The sequence below is a fragment of the Colletotrichum siamense genome (assembly GCF_013390195.1).
Source record: "Colletotrichum siamense strain Cg363 chromosome Unknown KSG_Cg363_contig03, whole genome shotgun sequence".
Classification (NCBI taxonomy): Eukaryota; Fungi; Ascomycota; class Sordariomycetes; order Glomerellales; family Glomerellaceae; genus Colletotrichum; species Colletotrichum siamense.
In genome coordinates this window covers 5,634,920-5,655,725 of record NW_023501016.1, presented here as the reverse complement: position 1 = coordinate 5,655,725, position 20,806 = coordinate 5,634,920, and the positions used below count along the sequence as shown (strand labels likewise).

At 52.7% G+C, this 20,806-nt stretch overlaps 4 protein-coding genes across 4 annotated transcripts; 1 reads left to right on the top strand and 3 right to left on the bottom strand.

Moving 5' to 3' along the window:
- Positions 1-360: 360 nt before the first annotated feature.
- On the bottom strand, positions 361-1,737 carry mae1-2 (Malic acid transport protein; the record flags this gene model as incomplete). The annotated part of the gene is made up of 1 exon (XM_036637326.1): positions 361-1,737. One exon carries the CDS (start codon positions 1,735-1,737, stop codon positions 361-363), a length of 1,377 nt encoding a protein of 458 aa, XP_036497385.1.
- A 7,982-nt stretch (positions 1,738-9,719) lies between these two features.
- On the bottom strand, positions 9,720-12,142 carry Ece1 (Endothelin-converting enzyme 1; the record flags this gene model as incomplete). The annotated part of the gene is made up of 4 exons (XM_036637325.1): positions 9,720-11,054; positions 11,104-11,613; positions 11,666-11,937; positions 11,992-12,142. 4 exons carry the CDS (start codon positions 12,140-12,142, stop codon positions 9,720-9,722), a joined length of 2,268 nt encoding a protein of 755 aa, XP_036497384.1.
- A 2,384-nt stretch (positions 12,143-14,526) lies between these two features.
- Positions 14,527-16,967, top strand: CGCS363_v005475 (putative glutamate carboxypeptidase; the record flags this gene model as incomplete). The annotated part of the gene is made up of 6 exons (XM_036637324.1): positions 14,527-15,038; positions 15,095-15,300; positions 15,355-15,871; positions 15,931-16,252; positions 16,305-16,357; positions 16,412-16,967. 6 exons carry the CDS (start codon positions 14,527-14,529, stop codon positions 16,965-16,967), a joined length of 2,166 nt encoding a protein of 721 aa, XP_036498522.1.
- Positions 16,968-17,131: 164 nt separating this feature from the next.
- Positions 17,132-18,556, bottom strand: CGCS363_v005474 (Satratoxin biosynthesis SC1 cluster protein 4; the record flags this gene model as incomplete). The annotated part of the gene is made up of 5 exons (XM_036637323.1): positions 17,132-17,541; positions 17,594-18,050; positions 18,105-18,209; positions 18,268-18,449; positions 18,505-18,556. The coding sequence occupies 5 exons, from the start codon at positions 18,554-18,556 to the stop codon at positions 17,132-17,134; spliced, it is 1,206 nt and encodes a 401-aa protein (XP_036497516.1).
- Between the last annotated feature and the right edge of the window lie 2,250 nt (positions 18,557-20,806).

Here is a 20,806-nt window from a genome sequence, read left to right as displayed (position 1 = left end):
CGCTGGAATATGCCCCTAAAAAAAACCAAAGATAAACACACACATGATTAAAAATGACGCCGCCTCTCGCTCGTTTTTGGCCAGAGCGGAAATAATTTGCAAAACCTCCCAGAGTCAGTTCTGGCGCTATGAACATTTGAAGCATGAACAGTGAGCCACCCTGGCCCACGACTGCGCAGGCACACATCCGTAGATCCGTGCCGCGATTATCCTGGTAACCTTTTTTTCGTTCCAAACCTCGTGTTTTTTCTTTTCTCCTCGGTGAACGCTCGGTGAGCTGTCCAGCCAAACAAACCGCTTCCCACCGCTGTTTCCTCCTTTCCCAGTGATGAAAAAAGATGTGATGAATACAGTGTGAATTTAGTGGTCGTTGTAGTCCTCGTCTCTCATGGTGTACATGATGTCTTGGATGACGACGGCTCTGACGTGGTGGTAGAGGACGAAGAAGTAGGTGCCGAGGAGGACGAGGGACATGGCGGTGGCGAACCATAGAACGGCTTCGTTGCCCAGCTGGTTGCCGATCGTGATTGTCGCGAGCGTGAAGCCGGTGTTGGGGAAGACCATGGCCCACCATCCCAAGTGGAAGTAGACAGGAGGGGACGAGACGACCGCGATGATGGCGATGCCGAACCACCAGGCGGCGAGAGCCCAGAGGAAGATGGCGCTCATGAGGGCGATGGTCCTGATGATGCCGACATCGATAAGGATGCCATCACGGTCGGGGTCGAGGTTGTTGGGGAGTCCGTTAGCCATGCCGATGAGGGCGAGGGCGGTGAAAGCCGGCGGGCCCACGTTCATGAACAGACCGGGGCGGTGCTCGCGGTTGGGCAGGCCGGCGGACATGAGGCGGCCGACCATGTGGGCGTACATGAGGACGGCAACGGACAGACCGAGACCCTGGCAGGTGAGACCGGCGACGACGATGGGGACAGCCGCGATCTCAGGTTGAGTATCGGCAATGACGGAGGCGATGGTGCCTGAAAGCATGATGGGGAAGATGGGAAGAATCCACGTGGGCATCATGGTCTGCAGACCGAAGTTGTGCCTGGCGAAGACGAAGCTGTACTGGCCAATAGCCAACATGAGGGTGACGATGACATAGCCCCAGAAGGCGACTTGGATGGCCCAGACGAGGGTCTCGTCGTTCTCGGGGATCGCGTATCGGTTTGTACTCGTGATGAGCGTCGCGATGGAGAGGAAGAACGTGGGGAAGAAGAAGCCCTCACGCTCATGAGTCAACGACTTCTTCATGTCGCCGGGGTACAGGAAGAATCTCGCCAGCATGGCCGAGCAGACAAGGACGAAGAGGATGATGTTGATAACGTAGACGACCGTGCCTATTTGCCTCAGGCCGGGGAACTGGTGAGGCTGGGCGAAGATGAGCAGCGAGAGACCGCCCGTGCTCATCGTGAGGGTGTACCATGCCCAGGTGAAGTGGTGCAGGCGAGCCTTGAAAGCCATCCGTGGCCTGTTGGGGTCGTTGATGTCGATGTGACCATGCTCGCCGTGGCCGTGGGAGGCGCCCTTCTCGACCACCGGTGTGATTGAGTTGCTATAAGCCTCATCCTTCTCCTTACCATGGCCGCGCTTCTCGTCGTTGAATGTCAGGTCCAGTGGTGCCAGCTTGGGGGAGTTTGGCCTTGATGTTTGCCACTCCGCTGAGTTCTTGCGCGTCGACACCTCTGATTCGGTCCAGGCCGAGTGTTGGCCCGGGTGGACTGGATCCCTTCGATCCATTGTGTGTGAAAATGTGTTGATGTTTTTAAGGGTGTTGTTTTTTTGTTGTTTTACGGTTGGTGGATGCTCGCTCGCAGTGTGATTTCAAATCGGACCGGTCGAAGCAGGAAACAGGTTGAAAGACGCACGCCGAATCTCGCAGAGAATAAGTCGTTCGCTCGAGAGTGAGTGTCGAGAGTTGGTGTGAGATGTAAAGAAACCGGGTAGAGATGACGAAAAGAGAAGTTGACGATGACGGTGACGGGGGAGGCAAGATAAATGCAAACAGAAATACAACGGAAGAAAAGAACTTGATGTCGCTGACAAGGGGATTCCAGCTCCGGTGGGTTGTCTGTGAAATTAGGTCTTGGACGGGATGATATATCTCGGTGGCTCGAGAGGTCCCAAGTCTTGGGAGGAAATCAGACTAAGCAAGGGCTTCTTAGAATAGCTACACTTGACTTGGTTAGCAAAACGGGGTATCAGTCCGGTGGAGCCAGTCCGTCTGTGAGTGAAGATGAGAGACGTAGAGGGAAAACAAAAATACACCAAAGTGTGTGCGTATGAGACGAGACAGGTCCGGTAGATGGAGATGTGTGGTTCTGGGCACCCTTGTTTGAGGGGGTGGAGAGCCCGACTGGAGCCGACTGGAGCCTTGTCTCTCTTCCTCCCAACTCTGTTCTTCCTACTGCTTGCGTGGATGGGTGATGTGGGTGCGTGAGGTGTGCACTCCCTCCCCCTCCCCAGGCGTTTGCACGAATGTAGGGCCCTCTGTTGCGTCAGCCAGCTTCTGTGCGTACGAGACAGCAGCAACACTCAGCGCCTCTTCAGATACCAAATTTGGGCTTGAGGCAAAAGTTAAGACGGGAGACCCGCTTCACGACACCATAGACACACACCAAGGGTTGTAGAGTTTTGGATAGCCGCGTAGTGTGAGAGGGATGGGCGGACGGGATCCACTGATATGAAGATCCAATGCGGCGGCGATACCGCGCACAGCGGGTAACATATGGTTACGTCGACTCTTTGGCGGCAGGCCGTGAGTTGGCTGTGGGCAGAAATACATGGCTGTAGGAATACCAAGACTGCCATGCCTTGCCCAGCGCTACGTACCCGTTGAGGCTCTTTGGGAAGAAGGAAGAACGTGGGCGGGCTGGCGTTTGGGTGGCGGCCCAAGGAAGATACCCCCACGGCCCTGCACAGGGTGACCCAGTTGGGCGACGACGGTTCGCCAGAAGAGGAAGGGGGCTTTTGGATACTCGTGCCAGGGGCCCGGCCTGTCTCTGGGCCCCGGCAGACGGCGGCGCGATGGCAGGCAAGATGCAGCAAGATGGCGGTTGAAGAGCAGGTTGAGGGCGTCTACCGTCTCAGTCCACCGGGGCTTGCTGCTGAGTGTAGACGCATCTGCAGGCCAGAAGGTCGCGATAGTGACGATTCCGGCAATGATTGTACACGGCCGCGGGCGAGAGACCTCACGACGGTGTCAAGGGGCAGTCCCATCAGTGTGATGTGATACAAGCCGCGAGGTATTTTGGGGCCCGAGGGGTACTCCTGGATCAAGACCGTCACGGCCTTGGGCGAAGACAGCAGTTCGGGCGCAGCCGTGCCAAGATGCCAAGAAGTGAATATGTGCCAAGGAGGAAGAAAGGCAAGGAAAGTTGAAGACTTCAAGACAGGAGACGGTCCAAAAGGCCAATCGGGGGGCCGCCAGGGACACCAGGGCCGCGCATCCCTCGCGGTCTCGAGAGGGCCGTGCTGGGAAGAGATTTTCCTTCCTTCATTCATTCTTTTGGGCTTCCTTATCTGAACAATGGTCCATGGGGGCCATCTCGACGTCGATCACCCACGCACGGTAGGCCGGAGCACTGCATGGATTTGAGAATCGGTCATGGTGATGGGGGGTGACGCTGCTGCTGCTGGACGCTCAGTGTTCGGGGCTTCAGGGGTGCAGGGGCAGGCAGGGCCCTGTCATTGTTATGAATCGGGAAATATTAATAGCCCGCCCATGCATATGCCTGTTCAAAGCTTGCTTCAGGCGGCTGGCTGGAACACTCTGCGCGCCTGGTTCTGTTCTGCATCGCTGCGACTGATCGAATCGTCGAGATACGACAGAAGGGTAGAGGCCTGCTGCAGGATGTTCTGAGCTAGTGTAAGGTGAAGAAGATGAAGCAGGTCTAGGAACATCAAAGACTTCGGATCCTGGCGGAAAGGCGCCTGCGCGCGCGTGTCTTGTCTCTTAGCCTCGACTAACGCACGCTGCGGACCGCTGCCTCCCTCCCGTGTGTGTGATGTATGCCTGTGTCAACGCCACACACTGCTGCTTCGTCAAGCCTGTGTGAAGAACAGCCAGACCGACGCACTCTGTATGGAAAGGCGAGAGCCAAAAGGCGCACGGGGGACCCCCGGCTGTCCGAGTCGGGACATTCGTTTCACGATCGGAGCTCTGGCCGCCAAGAGATGGGAGGACCCGCCTTGGACCTCGAAACACGCTGGTGAGAATGAGGCAATGAATGGCATTTTCTCTGGATCGCTGACTCTTGACTCTCTGTTGCTGATGCTGTTCCTGCACACGCCCCCCGGCATCGTGGCAGGTCGTGCAGAGGATAGACAAGAGCCAAGCCGCGCCTCAACAATATTGGATATCTGCCAGCTCGTGTTCCTGGCCTTGGCTTCACGTCTTTTGCAGATATTCGTAATGAACTGCGCACGCCGCCAAGACCGCGCTCAGCCAGTCGTTCGTTCGTGTTCCCATGGATCTTCAGTCTTTACTGCGTACGCTGTGTGCTGTCACCATGTCGTCTATACATTCATCCGGGCTGTCGATTCAGACTGTCCGCCTCGTCCTGCCACGACGACGCGCACGCACGCACGCTTCAACATTGCAGCCGCGAGACAGACGGGCAGGTTGCAGCTGAGAAGACGTCAAAGACGCACATCGTGTATCCATTGATAGGCGTAGCCGCAGCAGTAGCAGCAGCAGCAGCATGCCAGCAAAACACACAACCAAACACTGGCCTCGATCCACTTGCGCTGGGCACGATAATGTGTCGGAAAACACAGAAAAAGATACAGTACAGACAGCTACTGCGCCAGAGTGCCGCCGGGGCGTAGCATTCAGCCCGTAGAAGGCCTCTCTTCGGTGGTAACGATCTCTTGCGTGCGCCGTCGATGGACGGTTCAGGGGACCTGTGCCCACCGGGACGAAACACCGCTCTGGCCGGACATGTGAAGAAAACGACCAGGTACTGCGATAAGGAACCAGGGACGCCGCCACTTGAGCAAGAGTCCCACGCCCTGTTTCTTACCGTCTACATCCCGTCTTTCACACACATCTACACACATCCTTCGCTTCCCGTTGACGGCTCGGCTGTCCCACCCGTCGAAATAGAAGTCAAAAAAGAGGGTCCCGTGCATCCCGTTGTTCCCCCTAATTGCCTCTTCAGGTAGCCTCCCGGTCGCTGATGGCTTGGGTTGGGCTGTCTCGCAGGCCCTGTGGTCGCTTGGCCGAGCTGCTGGTTCCAGTCTTCCCAGTTGCATTGTGGTGGACAGCAGCAGCCCTCTTCGGCTTTGTTGATGAGGACTAGAACAAAGCTGGGTTCACTTTGTCTCGCTGCAGTCTGTCGTCACAGGTCTTGGTCTGATGTGCCCTCCCTCGTCCACTGATCGACGCCTGGAATCTCCAAAAACCCGTGCCGTTCGAGCCTATTTCAATGAATTGTCATCAGCTCTTCGACCACATCGCGGATGACTGAGTAAGATGGTCGATGCTGACAGTCGCAATCACACACACACAGACGGCCGCCACAAAACGTGGTCTGGCTGTCTTGGCCCTTGGGCCGTCCATCCGTCCTTCCGTTAAGCCACCCGCCATCAGATCTTCGCTTTGCGTATGTGTGTATGTGTGTGTACGTGCGACCGCAAATCATATCTGACCCTTTAAAAACAGAAGGTGGTGGCTTTCCTATGCACTCGTTGTGAGAGGCTAGACTAGAATACCACCACACGATGCCGGGAGCACCGCCAGCCAGTTGACCAACAACACAACTGCGAATTTGGGACGAAAAGGCTCACTGCCGCTCTGTGTTGGACCTGCAGACGCTACGTCGAGAATGCTAAACGTACAAAATCCCATCACCGCCCGTTTCTATTCTCGTGAACTCTTGGCTTTTTTGTCCCTTATCCAAAGAACGTGCCCACAGTCCTATCGCGAACGAAGCCTCAATGATGATGCAACCGTCCCCTCTGTTTGAACCCATCTCTTCCCGCCTCGAACAACTTGGCGTTCTGCATCTCCTACTGGATACTCCCCCACCAAACTAATTGCGCGGCGTTTCCACGTTTCTACTAGGCCTCCCATCACGACCCAATCAAAGAGGTTCCTCTTCAGGAAAGCCAAGGTGATGCATCACAGCTTTCTATGTTGTTTAGCTCAACACTAGGCTGGGAAACCACAATTTCAAAACGCCCAGCCGGGAGAGGCCAAAGGGGAGACGCAAGAAAGTGAACTATGCTACGCTACAGCAACATGTCGATTTGCATCGCTTGCTGACTTGGCTTTCAATAGGGCGCCGGTGAGAGCAGTCCGCATCATCCCGGGACCCGGTGGGAACTCTGCTCTACGGGCGAGTCTTGGCCAGATTGGGTGACATGATCTACCGCCGAGGGAAAATCCCCATCAAAAATCTGCGGCCTACCGGACGGATACCGCCTTTCGCAAGATGAGATCCGGCTCCTGGCATCTGCGCCGCAATCGCCAAGCGTCCCTCGAAACGCGCGAGCAGCATGACAAAAGCCCGTCGACGATAAGCGTCTTGCTGCTATGGGTCCAGCCCGTCCGGCTGCATCCACTGCCGTGCAATGCACCGCCGCCGGCCATCACCCACAACGATTGTCCGTCCGTCTGCATCTACACCGGTGATGGGCAAGCCAGCACACACATCACACACATCACGCAGCTATTACCTGCCCGTCGCGGCCGTGGACACCACCTCTTGGCGAGACCCTCTCTTCCGTTCCCATCTAGTGAGGGAAGGTTTCTCTGTGGAAATGAGTGCGCACACGTGTGAGCGCATACAACCAGAGTATTGAACTATCGACTAGGTCCAAGAGCCAAAGAGCACCGCCCCCTGTTGATCGTGATGGCGATGGGCATTATCGCCAAGACATCGCCATGTCCACCGCCGCGACCTCATTTGACGACAACGTGGGCGGTTGGCTGGTCGATTCGTCAAACCTGCCTTGTCGTCCTCCCCTACAGGCTACATAGCACACCTCCCCGGCGATGTCTTTCTTGATTCATCACCGCCCACCCCTAAACGCTGTGACGCGTGCTGTGTCTACACCGTGGCATTCTCAGTGGGGATACCTTTAGTACGGGATAGTGGTATTGCTATGGACCAGCGCAAGACATGCACAGTTGCAGATCAGCCGTCCAAGTGACATTTGCCCAGAATTCGATTTCCCTACCTTCCCTTTTCCCACTCCCATTCATCGTCACTCGTTTTCGTGAGAGAGATAGCTAGAAAGTCTTGGCCGTAGGGCGTCCCGCGGGATACCGGGACAAGACGCTAAGTGATCGTGTTTGACGCCTTCTCCTCCGACTTACTCGTACAATGCCTTTGTTCAACGCATGGAGCCTCCAAAGCATCGACATCGACATTCCCGGCAGGCTAGCTGCGTCGAACGTTTGGTTGAGGAAAAAAAGAGGGTATCCGCTATTTCAAAAACATGCAGTGCTCGAGACAGCGAACGTTGGACCGAAAGACAGCCCGAAAACCTCCGACACGGCCACAAACCGGGTTGTTGCTAACTGCTGTCGCGACACCTTGTCAATGGGCCTGGAAGAAGAAGCACATGTCGCAATCCACACAACCTTGATGCCCGACACAAGCCCATGAGTCAACATCAGCGTAAATCCATGGGTTTTCCAACGGCGCACGCACCAAAAGGCACCGGGGCGCTGGTCCGGTTGGCACCTCCGTCGTCCCAAGAACAGCGGCCCGCTGTCTTCGGAGCGCCGGGGCCTCAGATAAATCACGAACAGGACGAAAAGACTTTTGGGTTTGGTTGGGTTGGGTTCATCGTGGCCGCCCCTGAACGTCCAGCAAAAATCTTCATCTCTGGGCTTAATCTGGTCTCTTCTTTTGCGAACAATCTATCGCGACATGGGAATCTATCATGATGCAACCGCTGAGAGCCTCAATGTGTCCAATCGACGGGAGGCCTGCAGTGTAACCAATTTCGGCAGACCCGGTACCTGGCAAGCCAAGAGTGTTAGATGCACACCGATAAGAACTTGGCAAGTGCTTGTCTCTGGCGATTGCACCGCAGCCATTTGGAAGATGCCCAACGACCCATGGAATCGCGGTCTTGTAATATCAAAAAACTTGATGTAAAAAATTTTCTTCTCGAGGCTATCGTGTTCGTAATTGTAAGTCTTGTGGCCCTGGAGTTGTGATATTGGGTGTTCGGTGCTTGAGCCTCACCGCCAAAAAATGCGCTTGGTGCAGCATTGACTCAGTCAAAAATAGCGACATGTGAAAATCCATAACCACAAAATCTGCCCGGCCAAATCACCGCCCGTTCTATTTTCCCCGACCGCGGACTCTGCTCGTCTCAGAAGACAGTCCGGGGAACTCCAGACTCCGGACCCATTGGACAGAGTGCAAACGCCCGGCGCTAGTTCATCACAAAACCGGCCGGGACCCCACGATAGAGACTAGAACACACCAAAACGCCGTCACAAAAAGGAAGGAGACAGCAAAAAAGGAGCCAACACTACACCAAAGAACGAAATTTTTCTTCGCGATAAGCTAGAATAGAAACAAAACCGCAACAGTGGGAACAAGAAGCGAACCCCCACCGTCCGCGCCCCGACAATCCGAAACGGCAGACCCCGGGCCGGCCTGTCTCAAGGAGTTGACAACTCAGATCCGCGGTCCCCACTATCCAGCAACCTGTCTGCAGAGGTTGCAGACGTTTCAAACTTATTATTGGCTCAGCACGCAGCGAGAGAGGCCTACCGTTCCTTTTGGTTCGTGTACATGTAAGCAGCGTTGCTTTTTGGTGGTATCCAATGATATCTCGTAGTTTCGATGTCCAGTTGTGACTTTGTAAGTCGCAGCTATTTCAAGATATCTAGATAATAGTGGACGGAGGATGAAGGACACCGGTGTGTCTTTTTTGGCCTGGCTGTGAACATCACGAAAATTTTTCGGGTGCTTGCGAATACATCTACAGATTATAGTTTGCTTCGCCATCAACTATCCAGGAGAAATTCTGTATAAGCTTCTCTGATTTGGTCGCGGTTAGAGTAAACTGTACACGCCTTAAGGCCCAGATGGACTTGGCGATCCATTTGATCATTCAGCTCCGAATATATTGGTATCGAGGGTAAAGTCTGGTAGCGATGAAGCTTCTGTACAATACAGTATTAAACCTACCCCTGAATCACTTTGCCCATCTTTTTTAGGCTCTCGATCTCGTTGTGGCTCCGATTGTACGCCTCACATTTTTCGTCCCCTTTGTTGAACCTCTTGGCGTTCGACGGCCTAGCCGCCTGTCAGTAGCATCCGCACTGGCTGATACACCAACGCCTCTTTCTTTAGAACCATCTGTAAGAGGAGTGTGATAGATTTCTTCTGACACCTGAGCCCCTAGTCCGGGGGACTGAAGAGGTCTTGAACAAGCCGTTGAGACTGGAGAATAAGCAATAGTACCGACGATCACTACAGCTCGGCACTCAGAGACGGCCTTCACGCTGCGCAATCAAGCCTCTCTGGGCTCTCGGCCTGCGTCACGATCCGGTGCGTTCCGAAGGCTGAATATCTCTCCGTATGCTGACACTAGTGCCTTGCCCGGCGTCGCTTATCCATATCACAGTATCACAAAGCAAAGATAAAGGGGCCCAAGCAACGATTTCCATTCTGTGATATACCATACATACTATATAACCTAACTAATAAACCTCACACCGTTCATACACAGCGGCCCGCCTTGACATATTACCACAATTCACAAGTGGGCTTCTTGCTCTTGCACTGGAAGCTGTCCCTAAACTCGCGGCTGTTGGCCATAGTGCCAAGAATACGGGCCCACTTGGGCGCGTGAGGGTCGGTGTAAATGCGGTTGATGGCTGTGTCCTTGCGGGACTTTCCGCACCACCAGTTGGAGTAGGTGACGAAGAAGAGCTGGTCTTGAGTGAAGTGCTCGAGACCAGGCAGGTTCTTGTTGGGCTTCTCGTGCGCACGGCGCTTCCAGGCCTGGAAAGAGGCGGAGAGGCCGCCGGCGTCGGCAATGTTTTCACCAAGGGTAAGACGTCCGTTGACGTGGAGGGGCTCGTCGTCGGGGCCCGGGACGGTGAAGTTGGAGTACTGCTCGATGAAGCACTCGGCACGCTCCTGGAAGGCATTGACAGTGTCGTCGGTCCACCAGTCAGTGTAGTTGCCATTCTGGTCGTAGTGACGGCCAGTGGAGTCGAAGGCATGAGAAAGCTCGTGACCAGCGACAGAGCCAAAGGCGCCGTAGGACATATAGGCGGGGACCTCAACGTCAAAGACGGGGAACTGCATGATGCCGGCGGGGAATACAATCTCGTTACCCGGAGGGTTGTAGTAGGCATTGACGGTCGGAACTGTCATGCCCCACGACTCCCTGTCGACGGGCTTGCCGAGGGCAGACCACTCGTCGCTTACGGCAAAGCTGCGAACCTCCAGAGCGTTCTGGAAGAAAGTGTCGGGGTTGACGTTGACTGATTCGTAGAACTTGTTCAGGCTGGGAGGGTCCATGATATCAGGGCTCTTGGTCGGGTAGCCAATCTTCTGGATGATGTTGTGGACCTTGTTGATAGCCTTCTTGGTGGTCTCCTTGTCCATCCACTTGGTAGCCTTGAGCTTCTTGGCGAACTCGGTCTTGATATCGGTGATGATGGTGTCACCAAACTTCTTAGCCTTCTCGGAGAATGCCTTCTCAACGAAGAAGCGGCTGAGAATCCAACCGACGCCATCATCGACCTGGCCAACGCAGGTGCGCCATCTCTCAGGGGCAGACTCGGGGTCCTTTCCGGCGAGCTCATTGACGAAGCGACGGTACGGCTTAACGGCGTCGGCGTCTACGTAGCGGGAGAGGGACTGGACAGCCTTCCAGACGAAGTAGTTCTGGATAACCTCCTTGTCGGTCTCGGCGAGAATGGTGGTGAGCTCGGACATGTACTTAGGGGCCATCACAATGACACGCTCAACTACGAAGCCCTCAGGAGCCAGGCCGGCGATGAGAGCCGCAAGTTCGATCTCGGGAGTGAGGGCAGCAGCCTCGTCAATCAGCATGGGGTTGTAGTATTTCTATTGAAGTTAGCAAACATGTTCTGTTTATGAGACGTGGAATACTTACCGTGACATCTTCTCTCTCTTCGGTGCTTGGCGAGGCAGCAGCCAGCAACTTCTCAAGATCAATGACCTTGGCGAAGTTGTCCTTGTTGTTGTCGGGGTACAGGTTTCCGAGAACCTCGACGGCAACGCTGCGGTACTTCTCGACAAGCTTGTCGTCCTCGTAGCGCTCCTTGGATGGGAGACCAAGGCTGCCTGGCGCAGCGATGGAAACCACAACCGTGTCGGGATCTCTATCATCAGCACCAGTGCCACTTGCAATGAAGGCATCTACGCCGTATTTGGCGAGGAGCAAGATAGCGTCCTTCGTCGGCTTGGATTCGTCGTCCTTAGCGTTCGCAAGAGGGTAGGCCTGCTTGATCTGGTCCAGGATCTGGGTCAGAGGCTCCAAGCCAACTTCCTTGATCTTGTCCTCGTTGATGCAGGCGTCGTAGACGGCCTTCATCTTGTCAAAGTTCTCCTCATCGGCATCCTTGTCGCTGGAAAACAACCGCATCGGAGAGAAGGAGGAGTGCTATTGGCATTGTTAACATCGCCGCCCTGCTTGAACTGGTTTTCTCCCTTACCTTGGAGTCCTTGGGGTACGGCGCCTCAAGGATGTGGCGGAGGAGAAGCTCCGAGTTCTCCGACATGATTGTGCCGGTGAAGGCATCGCCCTGATCGGAGCGGAGGTCGTGGCGATCGCGCCATCCGCCGCAAACAAGCTCTTCGAAGTCGTTGCACGGGTCCAGCTCCTTGTAGTCGGGAGACAGGTTGTATAAGATCTCGGACGCTGCGTGAACACAGGCGGGTGTCATGCACATCTTGTCCGCCTTGTCGGCAGCGAAGTGCTGCTGAGCTAGGGGGATTCTGTCAGCACGCCATGTCAAACAACGCCGTGGAAAATACCCACCATGCGGAACGCCATAGTACAGAAGACCGGCAACGGCGCCGAGAACGAGGACCTTCACGGCGCGTTTGCCGGCTGAGCAGCGTCCGGCATACGGGCAGCGCTGCTTCGGCCTCACGGGCTCGTGGGAGACGAGAGGCGCCTTCTCCGACATGATGGCGCTATCGGGAGACAGGACCTTTGTTTGATTGTAGATAAGCTAGTAGAGCGATAAGACGATGGACGAACCCAGCCAGCTGAGCATCGAGATATGATGGAGGAGAGAGATTGGATCGATGGGGCCGGCTTGCATGCGGGTGGATGGAGGGAGGGAGAAATGGGAGTGGGCCGATGCAGCTAACGGAGCTCGGAGCTTGGAGCTTTGCTTTGGGGGAGCTTGAGCTTGGAAAGCTGGGGGAGAGGACCCAATACCTGCGGGCCTAGGCCCCAGGTAACTGCGTTATATAAGCTACGTGGTTTAAAAAAAAAGAGACTTTTTGGGACTAATTAATAGGGTACTTATAGCTATACTACTATAAATCCTCCTACGCTTAATACTACTATATCTTAGCTAATAGAGCTATTTACTATACTAATATTACTAATATCTCTAATAACGCGATCTCTAAAAGTTAATATAAAGTACTATTATTAATTATTATTAATATATATTTAAAAGTTTTTTATATATAAGTAATATATAGTTAGTTTATTATTAAACTCCTTAGAAACTATATATAACTTAATAAACTAAACTAAATTCTTTAATAATAGTTTATTTTACTATTTACTAAGATTAGTTTATCTATTCTCTTAAAACTAATATTTTTAATAAGATTTATATAAAAGCGAGAATATTATTAGAAATTAGGATTATTTAAATAGCTAGCTATAACTATCTCTGTATTATAAATATTAATAAAATTAAATTAAACTATTTTAAAAGAGATTAATAAGGATATTATAGAGAAGTTAATATAATATTATAATCTTTATAACTAATCTAGCTAGTTTTATAGCTATACTAATTCTTACCTTTAAAGTTCTCTATAATCTTAAGAGATAAGGCTAAATAGTAGTATATCTATCAATACCTTAAAGCTTATTAATAATAATAAAATCTCTTTCTAGAACACTAAAAAAAAAACTGGGTAACAAAACCAAAAAGGGGAGAGGACCCAAGACTGTGACCCTGCGGAGGCGATGACGCTTTGATGCGGAGAAGCAGCTGCCTGCTTGTGCTGTGCAGTGCAGCGTTGGAGCTGCGGGTTGGCGGGGGGACTTTGGTATCCGAGACTTTGTGTCGTGCACAATTTGTGCCACGATGCTTGTACTGCGACTTATACAACTTCATAGCTCTGACGGGCCTGTGCACCGGGGAAATTCCGCCCAAGTGCCGCTGCTCCGCCGAACCTTCGTCTTGGGCTCGAGTCTGGTCCGAGTTGTTTGACGTTGGAAGACGTTGAAGTCAAATTTGTGAAGGAACGGCTTGTCGAAAATGCTCAAATATCGACTATTGGCCTCAGTGCCTCAAATGAGCAGGGTTTACAAGGGAGTGAAAAGGTTCCATAAGATGGACATATATCTGGCAAAAGAACAAGAGAGTAATGACTCTTTAAAATGATCACCATCCGTCACCCTTACGCACCTCACTGAACATCACATGTTTCTCATGCTCAGGTTGAGCCTGTTCCTGCAGTAGCTTTGTTGTATGTGTGTAAAAGTGTCTGATCCGCAACTTTGAGTAGAGAACATACTCGTAATCGTTTCTAGCTCAGAGCCTCACTCAGACACTATCTTAGCATATGTAACAAGAAGCGGCTAAAGTATGTCATGCTGGCTGGCTCTGATCTAATCATATCGGAAAGATTGAAAGGGTCATCTAACGTTCCGGTATCTTTGTAGGCTTCTCAGGCCGGGTATTTCCATGGTAATATGTGACATTATCTGGACGTCCGCGATCTCGGCGTCAGTTCAAAAGCCGATAATCCGCAAATCGTCAGCTCCGATAACGGCGCAATCTTCGTGTGTTCTTCTGGGTCTAAATGTTGGTGAATAAAATGTAAGATGTCATGTCTTGATGAAGGACGAATGTCGCTTTGGTGCGTGAAGACGTACGCCAAGCTTTACCCCACGCTGGACATGATCACGACCGGAATACCCCTCACTTACAACCAATCCTTTGACGATATCATCTGCTGTTAGTACAACAGAGACTGGGACGATTCTCCGCTCTTTCTCGTTACATTACATGAACGCTATACAAGATAGGAAGCTGAAAACACGTCACGCAAGCATGATAAGCCGGAAAAACTGTCATCTTTTGACTCCCGCCCGGAAAGCCCATTGCCTAACGCTCAACGACCTTCGGTTGAGTTCTGCCCGGATTTTGACCCTGGTAAAGATTCGTTGAAGGCCAAGATGAGGGGTTCATGGTTGCAATTGAGGCTAGTAAGCAATCTACACATAAAATCTCCGGGATGGTAACACACTTCGTGAAGTTCCGAGATGTTGGAACCACCCGTCTCTTCAATTGAGTGAAACCATAGCCTCCTCATTATGCGAAGAACTTTTTTGGCAGCCGGTGCCGTGTTGACTGGTGTTTATGCTTGCCAGCGTGATTGGGCGGCCCTCCACAAGCGCATCAGCGATCACAAGCACCACGACCATGGTCACAAGAAACGGGATCTTGCAGTCGAGTACCCGCCATCGCTGACTGAACACGAAAGTATTCTCGTGAACTCCTTTGACAGTAAAGCTCTGGATGACTGGTCTTACTACTACACTCATGGAGACCATCTCGGAGGTCACAACCGCACGATGGCTGAGTGGACGCAGGAGCAGTGGACGAATGCTGGGTGGGATGCTCACATCGAGGAGTATTGGATCTGGTACACGGCGCCTCTCGAAACGACGTTGAAGTTGAATAGACCAGACGGCAGTGTTCATGAGGTTAGCTTGATCGAGGACATGCTTGAAGAAGACTCAACCACGAGCTATCCCAACCGCATTCCAGCTTACCACGCGATGAGTGGCAGTGGAAACATCAGTGCGGAATATGTCTATGTGGGGTATGTTCTTACTTGGTCTTGCGCTTTCCACAGAATAGTACTAATCGGATTTTTAGTCGCGGCCAGCGAGCCGACTTCGAAGCCCTCAAGGATCAGGGTATCGAGCTGGAGGGGAAGATTGCCCTCTCAATGTATGGCGCAATTTACAGAGGCACCAAAGTCAAAAATGCACAGGACAATGGCATGATTGGCGCTGTTCTGTTTACCGATCCCCTCGACGACGGCGAAATCACTGTCGCAAATGGTTACGCAGCCTACCCAGGTACGTTGATTTTGTCGACAGGACCTCTTAGTCTGAGCTAACCCAGATGCCAAGATGGGCCTGCCCGCAACCCGTCAATGATCCAACGAGGCAGCGTTCGATTCTCGTCGCTTTATTCAGGTGACCCCTCAACTGTCGGCTACGCCTCAGAGAAAGACGGTCCACGGAACGATGTTACTCCCTACAACCCAACCATTCCATCAGTGCCCATCAGCATGAAAGATGCTGCCCCCCTTCTTGCAGCTCTTGACGGAAATGGTCTGTCTGCCGAACAGGTCAACCGTAGCAGCTGGGTTGGTGCTTTGCCAGACATCACTTACAGCAGTGGGCCAACACCTGGCGCCACTTTGGACATGGTTCACTTCATGAATCAGACAGTTGCCCCCACCTGGGATGTAATTGGTGTCATTAACGGAACCAAAGAAGACGAGGTCCTGGTCATCGGCAACCATCGTGACGCATGGGTCATCGGAGGCGCGGCCGACCCGAACTCGGGATCGGCTGTTCTGATCGAGCTCGCGAAGGCTTTTGGGAAACTTGTTGACAACGGGTGGAAGCCTCGACGGACGATGTGAGTGGTCTCAAAGTCTGACCTAGATCGCATGATGTACTGACTAGTATGTCTCCAAGAATCCTTGGATCTTGGGACGCCGAAGAGTTTGGTCTTCAGGGCTCGACTGAATGGGTTGAGACTCATTTGCCCTGGCTCGTCACCAACGCTGTGGCTTATCTAAACCTGGACGTTGCGGTATCTGGCCCACGTACAGCTTTATCTGGGTCTGGGGAGATTCAAACTTTGGCAATTGACATGATGAAGAAGGTTCTGTTCCCTGAGGATTGGGATGTTGGCCCGACTTTGTACGACATGTGGTTCAACACCACCGAAGGCGAGATTCCTCCTCTTGGTAGCGGAAGTGATTACGCAGCTTTCTATCACAACGGAATCAGCGCAGTAAGTCTCCTTACCATGCGATGATTAAATCGGTTGCTAAGCAATAGTTCAGATAGACATTGGCTCAGATGGAGGCAAGACTGACCCAGTGTATCACTACCATGGGTATGTAATTATGACTTTCCTATTCTTCGTTCGTCAGGCAGCTAATACATATAGGCACTACGACTCCTATGCCTGGATGGCCAAGTTTGGAGATCCCGGCTTTAAGATCCACCGAGTCATGGGACAATGGCTTACTCTCATTGCTTACCACATTGCCGACGATGTGATTATCCCTTGGGACCTTCCAAACGCAGGGAGAGTCCTCCGCACCTACTACGAGGACCTCAACGAGACCATCACTGAGACTTACCCCGACCTCGACCTGGACTTGTCTCCTATCGACGATGCGATCGTGAAGTTTGAGACAGCAGCGGCGCGGATCGCTACAGTCGCCAAGCAAGCACTGGCCTTCAACGACACCGTCCTTATCGACGTGGTGAACAGCAAGTACCGCGACTTCTCCCGCGGGTTCGCAAGTGCAGGAGGACTCCCCGGGCGGCCGACATTCCACAACGTGGTCAGCGCGCCGGGCCTGGACAACGGCTACGGTGCTGACGTTTTCCCTGCCGTTCAAGACAGTCTCAGTTCCGAGAACGAAGAGCAGGCACGTGAGTGGGTTGAGAAGAGTGCATCGGCAGTGTCCCGCGCAGCAGAGATCTTGCATATCTAGGAAGCTAAGGCATTGATTAAAACATTGGGGATGTTATTATTACAGAGATTGAGAACAACAGTTGCTTCTAACAGGCATGCTAATGGTAATCTAATCAATCTTGCGTTATAAAGGGGGTATTTATGTCAGTCACTTTTGCACACCTCTCATACTCCTGCGTTGCCTTATTCCCAGGGATCACTGAGTTTGCCGCCTCCTTTCTGTGAATCGCTGTAAAACGACGTACCTCGCTCGCTGGGCGAAATATCCATCAAGCTATCGCTGGTGGTCAGGCGTTTAAGTGGTACTCTGTCCGGCGTCAGGGTAGCCAGCGAGTCTTTCTTCGACGCGTTTGACGGGGAAGACATAGTCGAGCTCTCGGGTACGTCGTCTGTCGCAATGGTGCCGATGTCTTGAGAAACAATCTTGACGTTCCCCGAGGCTCTCGTGGACTGCCGGGTGGTGCTGACTTTGGTGACGTAAAGAAGTTCGGGAAATAGGCGCCGGGCAAGGGATCGAGCAGCGGGCATGCATGCCACGATCAGGCCGACGCAAAGCTCAGTGTGAGACCACATCGCAAGACCGTAGAAGTCATCTGAAACCCTGGTCAGTAAGAGAAGGAAGCAGTGAGAACAAATACAACCTACACGTTGGGTTCCAGGAGTGGCTGAAGGTGGCGACGCTCTTCAGCCGAACAGCGCTGACGATCGTGATGAAGATTCCAACACCAAACATCGACATGATTCCTGCCTTCTGCCTCTTCTGAAGGTTGAGCCTGTAGATTTGAGTCGCTGGAAGCACGAGCATCCACACATCAATCGCGATATTCAGAGCAGCATGCGATAGCGCCATGGCTGATAGGTCGATGCAGTATCCGGGATGCCTGCCGTCCCACCCATACCAGAAGTAGCTCAGAGGCTTGCATTGGTTCAGATTAACAATGACGAAGGTGATGCAGACCGCGACGTTGAAAATCTGAGTGCCCCATAAGATCTGACGGAACGTTTCGGTGATCGATCCGAAAATGCGAAGATAAAGAAACAGGATCGATGCCTTGATCGAGGCGAGTGTAACCGAGTAGACAATCTCGAATGCAAAAAAACCCTGTGTTCTCGTCAGCACTAGTGATGATCAATACGAAAATAAGTGCAACCTTACCCGAATGAATGTTGTAATTTGATCCACGGTCAGAGTCCAAATATCTCGACCAATCCCCGCTTGCTTTGCAAGAGTCGTTGCAACCAAGAACGCAACCATCATAAGCTGCGAGCCCAACCGTCAGTCAAACCAGTCGTATCGAGAATCAACTTTCATGACTTACATATGCGAATGATATTGTCCAGTCATCCCATCCCCAGGTCCCCATCCGCAACCACTTCGTCAACAGTCTCATTGCAAAGAATATTGTGACGGTCCCGAATAGGAAAGCCGGAACCCATGTTGCAGTGGCTCCCTCGTCGTGGTAGGTGAAGTGGCAATATGCCCAGGTCTGGTTTTTCGTGACTAATTCCCCCGTTAGTTTCTCCTTCCGTGACACAAATTCTGAAAGGCAGCCTACTGAGCGCCTGCTGTACACTGCATTGAATCCTAACACAGTGAATGACAGCCATGTTGTAGTTCATGTCTCCGCAGAGACATGTCGAATTCGTGAATTCGCATGGTGTATAATCGAGGGGTTCGAATACGCAGGGCAACTATGACGTGATGTTAACAGAGAACCCCTCACAAACTTCATTTTCACCAATGAACCCCCCAGAGAAAAGACCTACAGCGCAGTCGGGAACGTTATCGTAAAGGCCATACACGAGTGGTAGGCAAGCGAGAATGGGCAGGGCACAGAGCGAGGCCTTCATTGCAGCGATAATAGAGGCGTGTCGTTCGGTGATGTCGATCAGAGCATGACGAAAGGGCAGGGCGCTGTGGCTCGAGGGTGCTCTGGCAGACACCAAATTTGCTGTTAGATCGCGGGGCAAGAAAAGAGAAGACGAGAGCACATTTCAGACAAGGGCGGGATGGGGTATGTAGACCACATATGTGGATAGCAGACAAGGTCCGGATCAGCCGTGGCGTACGGGGCGACGTCGTGTAAGCCACGGGAGCGATGGCGAGGTGGCTGACCGGGTGCGGAAGACCCGGCCCAGACCACTGGGGCTGTCAAAGTCATTCAAGTTCAAGCTACCGTTCATGACAACCCTAGTGTGAGCAATGCCAGCTGGGAAGCCCGGACGTGCATGTGGGATTACTTGACTACAGAAGAAAGGACGTAGGCCCACGTTATCCGCGAGCACCAGGAGACTGGTTACGCGACCGAGATCCTGGAACATCTTTTGGGCATCAGGAACGGGTCTCAGATGACAGCGGTCACGACACCAGCATATTGATCAGAGAGGGTGTGTTCGGCGATGAGCCCTCTCGGCGAGCCTCGCTCCGACCCGCCGAAGCATGTTTGCGCCCTTGAACTGGCTGGAAGTCTTGATTCCAGGTGGTGAAATCCAAATGCGGGACAGAGATTGGTCGGGAGTTCTGCTTTGAAGCTACGAGCCTCTTTCGACAGTCGGCAGTATCATACAAACCGGGCAGGACCACCGAGTTAGAGGGCTGGCTCGACCGTATGGGAGTTCCGGACAAGATGTTTTAACTGAATGCGTCACCGGAATACGGCGTGCCTCTTTTACCGCAAGCCCCCTTCAAGACCGCTTGAGGCGCCGAGGACACAGCCAGGGCTTAGTCGCGGGGCTAGCTTCGATGGGGGCTTTGGTGGCGTACATATTTGATCTAAGCGTGGAGAGATGGTCTTGAGTGTTCCTGAAAGGAATGCGTTGGGGTCGGCAGCATTTTTCGTTTTAAGACATGGTTTCACTTATCTTTGGGAACTCAGCCATTGGCAATCGTGATGCTCGGGGGTTTTTCTTTGCTTTACGAACTTCGCGAGGACGGCGGTGCACCTTGGCGAAGACGGCGTCGAAATAGGAGTCGAACTCCCGTTGAGAACCAAGATGCTGGGACACAAGGCACGCCTTAGATGATTATCGATCATAATGGCATCGGGCAAATGCGTAAATCGCGGAATGCGAAGCGCTTCGAACCTTTCAGGGTCCGAATCATTTTTCAGACACGGCGTATTTCGAAAAAACGTCTTGTTTACCAACTCGAGCATTTTGGACCCTGACAATCGTCCAAGGTATCATGTTGTTTCAACGCCGGAGCAACACGATGCATCCGACTTTCTGCTGCTGCCAGGCTCCTATCATTACGTTGCCAAGTGCTTTCGGCTGCCTGTATGATGCCATTCCACCGGAATTGGAAGCAATCTCGGCAGAGACACGCCAATCTTCGACGAAACAGTAGCAACTGCTGGCAGTGTCTCGAAGTGCCCACCGGCTATTTTCAACGAACACGGCTGATTCCAGTCACTGCCTCGCACGAAAACGTGAGAGGTCTCTTGGCGGATTACCCGAGCAGTACCAAACCCTCGGCAATGCCTCATTGACTATTCTATGGAACGGTTGGAGCAGCAAGGTAGACCGGTTTCGTGTAACGTCAATGACTTGAAGAATCTCGCCAAGAGTCAAAAGCTGGCCGTCATCCCGCCGATTCTTCCATGGAGTGCCAAGGCAGGCAAATTCTGGGCACTGTCAGCACAACGTTTTGCCACGTTATTCACCCTTTGCATTCGGCACCAGGAGGCCCAGACTTCTCGGAGCGCTTGCGATGGAATTTGCCGCCCCTTCTGATCTGGACCACGCAAAAACGTGGATATCAGCATTCACACAACGCCGTACCGACGCGCCCATACATGCGTGACGCCCTGAAGGACCCTTAGTACATTCGCCGGACACATGGAGACGGAAGGTTCCATA